General features: G+C 42.5%; 1 protein-coding gene across 1 annotated transcript; it reads right to left on the reverse strand.

Annotated features, from left to right (window-relative positions):
• Positions 1-2,089: 2,089 nt before the first annotated feature.
• LOC114067555 (cytochrome c oxidase subunit 6C) lies at positions 2,090-7,309 on the reverse strand. Its single transcript, XM_027903095.1, has 4 exons — positions 7,253-7,309; positions 6,500-6,627; positions 4,829-4,950; positions 2,090-2,217 (listed from the first exon to the last, which is right to left on the reverse strand). The coding sequence occupies exons 2-3, from the start codon at positions 6,611-6,613 to the stop codon at positions 4,831-4,833; spliced, it is 234 nt and encodes a 77-aa protein (XP_027758896.1). The 5' UTR covers positions 6,614-6,627; positions 7,253-7,309; the 3' UTR covers positions 2,090-2,217; positions 4,829-4,830.
• Positions 7,310-10,657: the final 3,348 nt, after the last annotated feature.

Consider the following 10,657-nt stretch of genomic DNA (forward strand, 5'->3'; position numbering starts at 1 on the left):
AAAATTTGAAGGCATGGTCAGGCTTATATACAGAAAGACCTTTCCCAAATCAAATAACTCCTTTTAATATATTATTTCATACATAAATATAGCAAAAACCTTTAGACAGTTGGGATGGTCTCAGAGCAGACAAGCATGTTTTTTCAGCCCTGCATCTCCGAGAAACAGCCTGCCAGACTCTGTAACAAGCAACTGATAAGGGTCTTATTCACAGGTCTTGTACTATGCTAATCCCACTCCCATTCTTTTTAAGATAGAAGTAGCTGAACTCTTGCTGACAAAGGAAAAAAAAAAAAAACAAAAAACTGGCAGGTTGGTGCTGATTTCAGAAAAGCAGGTTAGGTACCCAGCTTTGCCCTCCCTCCTCCAGAGGAATGCAAGCTGTGGGTTGGTTGGCATTGCCTGATGAAGGGAAGTACTTGCCTTGCATCCAGAGTGAAACCAAAATGTATACAGAAAGCAACAATTACAGTCTACAGATTTCTCAAAGTAAAGCCATAAAAATTAGAGCTCACCTTTCTTTGTTGAATACATTTAGCCAGAGACACCTCTGCGCTCTGCTGTATTTTCAAAAACTGCCTTCAATCACAAAACTCATTTCTTTAAGTCATCGTGTTGGTAACTGAAGGAACACAGACTACAATAACTGCTGCTTGCTACAACAGTTTAGGAGAAACTTAGAATTTAACAGTAAATTAATTCACAACAACTGCAAAGAACAGGGACTAGAACTGCAATGGAAGTCGTGTCTATTAGCCTGCACACCTGGCAGTAGCAAGTTTCTTTGCCTCTGAAGCTGTCAGTATGACTGAAGACCACTGGCTATTTAAACGTGCACAGGCTTGAGAAAATGTTAGTCAGTACTTAACGGCATACAATGTTTATACTGTACATTGGGAAGATAAATGGGTATCATTTGCTATTGTTAAGATCTGGTTTACATTTATAGGAGAAGGGGTATTTTGATTACTAGATGGTTTCCCCTGCACCACTAATGTCAAATTCTTTCTCTGCTTAAAGGAAGCACAGCCTGTATGGGAAGTTAAAAGAAAATCTCACGTTGATCTAAAAAGTGTTCTGGATCACATACATTACTTACGTGCTTTCATTAGTCCAAATGTTGTTCAAGGATACCTATTAAGTGTTAAGTAGTTAATGATCCATGTAAAATAATAAGAGTTACTCCAAACAGGATTTGAACTGAAGACCTTCAAATACAACACAGATGGCCTAATTTGTCATGCTGCTTCATACCAAACCTCCCCTTTCACGCAGTCAGCTTTTGACTGCTCTCCTAGTACCCAGATGCAGCAAACAAAAGCTGCAGTCCTAGTACCTCCTTTATTCTGAGCAACAGGCAATGACAAAGCCTGTCCTCAGTGACAGGTACCGTGGCATAAGAGAGAGCATCAGGTCTGAGACTGCACAGAATGTAGCAGAGATGCAAACTATGCTTAGCTGACTCCTTCCAGATATTGAAAAGGTGATGATACACGTCTAAAAGCAGCATGCCAAGATTTTCATTACAGTAATATCCTAAAGTATTTGTCCACCCATACCCCCTTTCACCTTGTACATCACACACACGAACAAGCCTGCAGTTTAGAGTCATTTCCCAATTAGAGTAACTAACATACCATGTATAAGAACATAGTCTCTAGGTCTTGCTGTAACATTTTGCTGCTGTAAGGAAGGCAATACAGCAATGACAGCAGAAAGACAGGAAGGTGGGCTAGTGTATTTCCAGAATGCCTCCAAATTCTTTCCTCTCAAGGTGAGCTCACCTTGTGAAGCCTGAGGTAACACAGACCTTTCCAGAAGTCTATCCTCTCCCTTCCTGTAACATCTGTCCTCTTCCATATTCCCATCAGCAGCTGGGACAACCTAGCTGTAAATGCTTAGGGATATACTGTGTTATCAAACATGGAACTGGGCCAAAACAGAGATGCAAATAATTCCTGAAGGAAAGAAAATTAGACTTAGTCATCTTGTGCAGTTTCTGAACACCTTGAGCAAACTTGAGTAGCTTCCACCACCCTTCCCAGCATCTGAGCCTTTAAGCATTTCTACATCAATGAAGACAACTAAATGCCACTGACATATGTATTTTATTTATTGAGTTACATTAGAGTGTGCCATGCACTGCAGTGCATTACACTTCAAAATTCAGTGAACAAATAAGGTGTGGTCATCAGGTCTCCTTGGGCTAAACAGGATCTGCAAGATAAAAAAATATTAAGTTATGATGGACAAACTTCACGCTCCAAGTAAACAGTATTAGTATGTATGAATGCAAAGCAACAGAGAGAAATGTTTATGTGGTAGTTTAGTCTAGAGGAATTCCCCCTGTTATTTCCTGATGGTTTAAGAATCATACACCCTTCATGTGGCAAACAGAAGTGAAACATGGAACAAATCAAGAGCTGGAACAACACTGCACAGCACATCAGATTCTCTATACATGCTGCACTGGTAACTGAATCAATCTTGCTGAGGGACTGCAAGAGAAAGGAATGCAGCCTTCGGACAGGAGCCAGAGAGGAAACAAGTGGTGCAGGCAGCCTACCAAGGAAGGAAGAAAACCAAATTCAAATTGCTTCTCCCATTATACTGAACACCATCCAAGACCAGCTGTGCTCCATGACAAGAGTCATGCAAGTGGTTAGCACCAACCTCCAAGCTTGCCCCTTTATTCTGACTGAGCACACAGCAGAGGTAGAAGTACACTCCTCAGATTTATACTTGCACTTAGTTTCCATTGTCAGGATCACCACACAGAGTGCACGGTGATGAAACACTGAGTGCCAAGGTGCCTCCCTGCCTACCCTACCCTTTCTTCAGTTCTGGGGCTAAGTACTGATTCCAGAGTGAGTGTTCAGTGAGGTTAAGCCACTGTATTTACTGCCACATACACAATATGGTCCAACAAAATGAGAAATGCAGAGTGTGCATGACCACTGTACCTTTTAGGTAACTCTACCAAAAAAAGGCATCAAATTCAATCTCCATAGCTAAGATTTAAACTACTGAGGCAACAAAAAATGCCTTCCATCTATTCTGTATACTTGTCCTTTACAGAACATTTGAAACACTGGCATTGTTTTCCCCTTCTACTTTTGTATTCATGTGCAGGCACAACAGAAAACAACCTCTTTCTACTATGGAGTGAAAAATATCTGATCTTATATAAATAGGTTAAAGAATAAGAAGCATCGGCAATTCAAACAAAATCACATAAAAATATTTGTCGCACATTTTCTTTTCAGCCAGCACAATTAAGAAATGAAAGAAATATTTAGGAAACATTTAATTTAACAGGTGCACACAATGTGCAACTTTTTATTTTTAATCTGCAAAGGGGAACACAAGCTAACTGAGCTCCATTTGCACTGAAAAAAATCCTGTTCGTGATTCCAATTAAATATTCAACATGCATCCTTGTTGACAGTGTTTGTTTCAAATGATTTTACCACCAGATGGCCCTTCAGAATACACTGATGAAGGCCACCTGACTAAAGAATGCAATCCAGTGTCTAAGGAAGTTTAAAAGTGACTACATATTAGCAATAGGACTGAACCAGAGGCAGAATTATCAAGATTTAAACCAGGTGAATTTATAATTTCATTATTTATCTTTCTTGCACTCATAGCTAAAGAGCAGCAGTATCCCATTATCAAAAAAAAAAAAAAAATACTACCAACTGGGAGTTGGTAGTTTGGGACTGACAAAGTTTTTTTTTTCCTTTTTCTCTAATTTTTTAGAAGAGATGGAGCTCTGGGCTTTTTGAGTAATTGTGTTATGCAGAAACCACATAGTTGTAGATTGTCACAAAACAGAATATAGTATTAATAGTGTTCAAGTCTTTTATTCAATGTTGCTGCTTCATGCAAACAGGCTGAGAAAACCCAGCTGGCCGGGATAATTAGAGCCACAGATTATCACGTAATGATCACAATATGAAAACATTCCAAAAGAATGAAAAAGCTATCATTCTAAATTAGTCTGAAGTAATTTTAGAAGAAGCAGAGGACTCAATGTAAAAAATTTGCATCAAGAAAGGTGGAGGAACTCTTTATTGAGTTGTCACATGAGCTTGTGCAGTTTAGTGAGTGTAGTCATTAGTAATTACAGCACGGCTGAAATCACGACTTTTTTCCTGGTGTTACGAGTAAGGGAGAATACAGAGCTGTATGTCACTGCAATTTTTATATATGAATATAAAAATACATATATGTGTGTGTGTATAAATGTATTTTCCCCCATGACTAGTTATTTTCCCCCTCTCACCAACTTCAAAATACAAAGGATGTGCAGAAGCTGTCTGTGTCTCACACTAAGATGCAAGCTATGAGAGAGAAACAGCCTCTCCATTTTCTCACTCACTGTACCACCACAAGTATGTAAGCAGTAGATAGAGACAGCCCCAAGTTAAGCAGTTCAAGATGTGATGGCATCAACATAACAGTGGAATCAGGGAAGACTTGCAGTTTAACACAAGAACTTTGTCTCCTCTCCATGGCTGCACGAGGAGGGCAAAGGCCTGGCATCACCACTCTGTCTCCTGTATCACACGAGTTAAACAAATTACCCAGAAGTCGTTCAGGAGCTCCTATCCTGCTCTTACCCCCAGTCCTCAATTCCCCAGTTTCTTCACATTTTTATTGCGCAGAAGTCTCGAGTGCAATTTGTATCCTTTTTCTTCAGAAATCCCTTTCCATTTGAAAAAAAAGGAAGAACCTCCCAACAGAAGCACAACATCTCACTGAAACAATCCCACTCACTCCTGTTATAACACAGGGTATTTTACTACCTACCAGTGCAGCTTACCATCATTTGGGTGGTGCACACTCAAACACACCAGCTGCCTTCATGGCTTCAAAGTCCTTCATAGCATCATAGTTTTTATAGAACTCTGCATAAGCTCGTTTTCTGGGTTCAGCAATTCCAAACTGGAAAGTAACACGCAGAAAATTAAAGCCTGCAAAGCTTTAGTAACACAGTTTTTTTCTTTGTTAGTGCTATAATTTCTACCAGTGGATATTAGTCTAAAAGGCCTTTAGCTGAAATTATTAAATATTACTTTGTTCCTGTTAAAATCCACAGTTCAGGCTTCCTGACCATTGGTCAAGAAAACAAATGTAAAACCTTAAAAAGAAGGTACATTACAAAGCAGCACATCACATATTTAAGATCCAAATCCACTCCATTTATATTGATACTCATGTGTTCAACACCATCCCTGCTAATAGTTTTATACACAAACCATGCCATTATGGCAAACTTTATGCTTGTGGGCAGCTGCAAAACTGTAAGTCCAGATAAAATGGCACCCTAAACTGAAGTTTGACCACATTTGACTTCAGAAGCCTGGTAAAATTTTACAAGACTGCCAAGCCACTCTTGCAGCTTACCAACATAAAAAGACACAATCCTGACTCCTTGGATACTCATTCACCTGAAGCACAGGAGTATGCTCAAAAAGCCCCCAAAAACGTGAAGAGAAGTCCAAGGTGGGTTTGTACAGCAGTATCTAACAAGTAACAAAAGTAAATCGCTACTGAGATCCGAGTTACCTGTTTTAAGTATGGTCTGCCACCTTACCAGGGTATTAATGTGGGGGTGCAAAGTAAGGGATACACCCAGAAACCATGAAAAAATTTATATTGTAAAGTCTGACCACAAGCAAGCTTGTCTACCTCTTAACAGATGCACTGAGTACATGTTGAGCTTTAACTGTGCAAGCTTGTTGTTTCTGATAGACATTTGTTGCTCTGAGAAGCTTGAGGTTTTGTGAATTACCTGAAATTACCTTCATTTCTAGTCACTTTGTACAGCTTTCTGCTGCAAACAGTATATGTGAGAGTTCAATGGGCAAACCAAGATCCCCTTCCTCCCCAGGAATTCACAGTGTTGTTTGCTTCATGTATGAGATCCCGGAATTATTTAGTTAAGGGCACTCAAGAACAGCTACTGCTCTTATCTTTATCAGATGATCATCCTGTGTTTTCCTGGAAATGTAATGGTCCATTTCCACGATACTTCAAAAGAAAGGACAGAAGGATCACACCACCCCCTTCCCATACTTCAGTGTGAAGGACGGGTTTTCCAAATTGCTTAAGAGCAAGTTTTCTGAGATCAGTCAAGAGATAAAATTAGACTTTGAGTCTCGGATAATGTGACAGAGAGACACACAAACTGCCAGAGTTCATCTGCATCAACTGTGTGAGTGATCAAGTGCAGTCTGGGACTGGGGGACTTCAGGTTAACTTGTCACGAATTGCGTGATCTTGACCACACAGCTCAAAGCATCAGGTTATTCATACCATTTCTTCAAATAAAGATTAGCAGGATTTATTTATGTTTTGGAAACGTGCTTACAAAAATACATTACTAAACCTTTCCGATGAACAGCTCTACCAAATCTCAACAGAAAAATATTATGAATTCTTAAAACACTCTAATGAGCACAGTTTGTAATTGAATGACTGCAGAGCCCACCTTGTATAAAGCTGCACATCCTATTGACACAAAAAATGCCCCAAAAAGGTGAAACTTCATCCTTCTGGCCAACAGGCGCCGCATCTGTGGTTTGGGCAACAGTGCAGACGACATGGTGACTTTATATCCTAAAAGATGAAAAGGAAAAGAAAAAAGGAGATAAGGAAAGTTGCAAGAGAAGGAGCTCTACTGAAACAATTTTCTAGATCTAGATCGTGCTTTCTGTATGGTGTAATCATCATCTTCAGGAGATAAGCAACACTGCTCCCGTGTATTTAACCTTCCAAGGACAATATTTAAGGGACAACGTTCAAGGGTAACCTATTTATGACACGAATCTAAATCAGTTTTTACACTCCTTGCATTCACCACTCCTGGAATCAAAACTGGCCGTCGCTGCTCACACTAAGTCCCCCCCTCCCTGCAGGGTCTTCCCTTCCCGGCCTGCTGTTCCGGAATTAAGGTCAGAAGGAACACTAAGCGGTGCTGAAGCCGGGCTGGGCCCAGCCCCGCGCCGCTCCCCGCTCCCCGCTCCGAGGGCGCTCTGGCCCCGCTCTGCTGCCGCCGCCGCAGGGCCCGGACCCGCCACCCTCAGGGACGCGCAGAGGTCACGGCGCTGCCGCGGGGCCGCCACCGAGCGGGAGGCGGCGGCTGGCGGCCCTCGGGATGAGGAGGCTGAGGTGAGGCAGAGGGAGCCGGAGGAGCAGAGGGAGCTCGGAGTCCCGCGGGTCCCGGCGGGCGGGGCGGCCTCACCTCCGTTCCCACCGAGCTCCTGCCGCCGCTCCCGCTGCGCCCGCCACACTCCGCATGCGCGGGCCGCCGGTGTACGGCGGGCGGCGCGGGCCAAACGCGGCCGTGCGCAGCGCCCGGCCCTGCGCGGGGACAAATCGGAGCCGCGGAATCCCTTGGGTTGGGAAAGACCTCTGGGATCGTGGAGTTGACACCCCCGTGTCAAGCACACCATAGCACTAAGTGCCACATCCAGTCTTTCCTTAAACAGCGCCAGGGACGGAGGCTCCGCCACCTCCCTGGACAGTCCACTCCAAATAATCACCATTTCATAAAGAAATTCCCCAGAATGTCCTCTTGTCCTGTCACTTCTAGCCCGGGAGAAGAGCTCGACCTCCAGCCACCTACAACCTCCTTTCAGGGAGTCGTAGAGAGCGATAAGGTCACCCCTGAGCTGTTGCCTCTCCAGGATGAGCAACCCCAGCTCCCTCATCTGCTTCTCATCAAACTTGTGCTCCAGACCCTTCACCACCTCCGCTGCCTTTCTCTGGACGTTCTCCAACATCTCAATGTCCTTCCTGTAGTGAGGAGCCCAGAACAGGACACAGCACTTGAGATGTGGCTTCACCACTGCCAAGTACAGGGGGACAATCCCTGGTCTTGCTGGCCACACTGTCCCTGACACAGGCCAGGATGTCACTGGCCTTCTTGGCCATCTGGACACACTGCTGGCTCATGTTCAGGTCCCTTTTTATGTCTTTAAGGTCCCTTCCAACCCAAACCATTCTGTGATTCTGTGATTCCATTAAGAGCAATGGGAGAAGACTGTGCTGGCCCCCTGAAGGATGCTCAGGGTGGCACTGCGATGCCAAGGGGCTAAAGTCTTTACATACAGGGTTTGCCAGGAATTATTAGCCAAGCCTAGAAACAAATTAAGCCATTTGTAATCCTTCCTAGATATTCCTTAGCCACTTTTTGTACCTTTCTTGGAAATGAGGCACATGTGCTTTGACCCTGATTTCCACATAATCACCACCTGCATGTGGAATTGTCATTTTTATTCCTGGGGAGTCTCTGTGGGATTTACACTAAATGCTATGAATTCCTGCCTTGAAAAAACAAGTCCCTCCTGTGCAATGAGGTATTCATTCAAGCTTTTCACTCCTTTGCCAAAGCCAGCAGATCCTGACATAAAATGGCAGAGGAGATGGGCCCTTAAAACTGAAGAGAAGTTGCTTTTCCTATGATGGAATTCAGAGGAAAGTGTCAGTAGAAAATTGCAGAGGGAACTCGTACAGCTGTGGCTACAAGCTGGGAGAATGGTCTTTGCAACAGTGGTTTGAATAGACGCAATTTGGACAACATTCCTCAAACTGAAGAAAAGTTTGTTACAATAGCTGAGACTAAAATGAAGAATGTCTGTCCAAGAGCTTTTCCCCATGTGGATTAACACAAAAACCCCAAATGTTAATGGTGTCATGCAGAAAGAATGGCAAGATATATCATCAAGGGCAAATCATGCTGACAAATTTGTTGGCTTTCTACAACAGGGTGACAGGGTTGGTGGATGAGGGAAGAGTAACTGACATCATCTACCTGGACCTGTGCAAAGCATTTGACATTGTCCTGCACAGCATCCTTGTCCCTAAACTAGAGAGACATGGATTTGATTGATCAGTGCATAAGGACTAAAGGAATTGGCTGGATGGTTGCACTCTCAGAGTTGTGGTCAAGGGCTCGATATTCAAGTGTAGGCCAGTGATGAGAGGCCTTCCTCAGGCGTCAGTACTTGAACCAGCACTGTCTAACATCTTTGGTGGCAACATGGACAAAGAGAGAATGGAATTAAACTAAAAGAGGCCAGGTTTAGATTAGATATGAGAAGGAAATTCTTTACTGAATTTGACCTCATGAAAAAGAGGATACAAAATTAATTGGAATAAAAGCATAGCAGGTTTTGTGGAGGCAGGGTAGTTTGGTGGATGGAACAGGTCTGCAAATAAAAAAATTTGATTGCTGTTTTCAATAGCTTACTTCATGGCTGGCCAGATCATTGAATTCTTTTCTGTGTGACCAGTTTTCCCATGTGCCTGAGATACTGCTGGCTAGGCATCTTTGTGTTATAGTTAAGATGCTAAATGAAGTGCTAATTGTTATCATTCTTTGATGTTGTTACTGTGGAATATACAGCCAACTCCTTATTGTTCTGTGTAAAGGGCAGTTCGGGACTGTGCAAGCAGGAGAGAAAAAAGGGATTGAGGATACACTGGAGGAAGAGCAATGGAAGGAAGGCAGAGATAATCAGCTCCATTAAGTCAGTGCACAGAGTTGCTTCCTGTGACTCAGTTTCTGAATGGATTATAAGGCTGAATGTGGTTTTGGACCTGACTGGACCCTGTGCATCCAAATGCATGAAAGCAAATAAACCCTCTGAAAACATGAAGGCATGTGATTCAGAGACAGCAGCAGTTGTTTCCTTCCCAGTCCACCAAGTCTCTGAGATCTCTGGCACCTAGTCCAGCTGTCTTTGAGAAAATTTTTGGGACAAAATTGGGAAAATTTGGACTGTTGGTTCAAAAGGCACCACAGTTATCAAAGTAGAATCTCCAGTCCTCTTTTTCTCTGCGAAATACCAAAGTGCCAGTAACAGTTTACACTTCTCCATGGTATCTTTGAAAGGGATCATCGTTTGAGGAGTGAAGGAAGGCATTAATGCTAAACAATTTCTTGCTTGTGGTCCACTGAAATATGAAATAAAACTTACCTCTGACTTTAGTGAGAGCAAACTTAGGCAGTGAATCCTTGTCTTTTCCACAGAGTGCCAGCTGTGATACTTTGACTGTACTTTCTGTGGTGTGGACTGACGCCAACTAGGAACAGGACTGTGACAATCGAGTGATTTTGCATATGCCACAAAAAGTCTTCAGATAGTCATAATCTGGATCAAATTAGAACAAAAAATCTACTGGAGAAAGATCACATGGGACATCAGCAATCCCCTGAGCCAGCTGCATTCCCAAACAGTTTAGTTTAATATAAAATATACCTCTCTATCACAAAAGAAAAAGAAGTTTAAAAATGCTATGTGCCACATATGAAAATGAATACATCTGGGCTCCTCTCCCTTTTGTGTGCCAGAAATTAACTAATCAAATACTCTCTTGCTACAGCTGTGTCTACCTCAACCCATGGTGCTGTGGAAAAAACAAAGATATTGTGGCACAAGAAGTTTTTTGACACAATTGAAATGGCAGCTGCACAAAAAAATGAGGGTGAATCAATAATTCCTAAATGGAAAAAGTCGAAATTAGTAGGGGGAAGGAAAATATTTTTGTACTTCCAAAAGAGCATTATAAACAAAGGAGAGGAAAAAAAAAAAAAAGTTCAAATCACAATAAATGGAGCAGACAGGGATTTCACAAGCCTTTG

This window comes from Empidonax traillii, unplaced genomic scaffold (genome assembly GCF_003031625.1).
Source record: "Empidonax traillii isolate 1590-97213 ecotype Southwest subspecies unplaced genomic scaffold, ASM303162v1 scaffold933:size234345, whole genome shotgun sequence".
NCBI classification, from domain to species: Eukaryota; Metazoa; Chordata; class Aves; order Passeriformes; family Tyrannidae; genus Empidonax; species Empidonax traillii.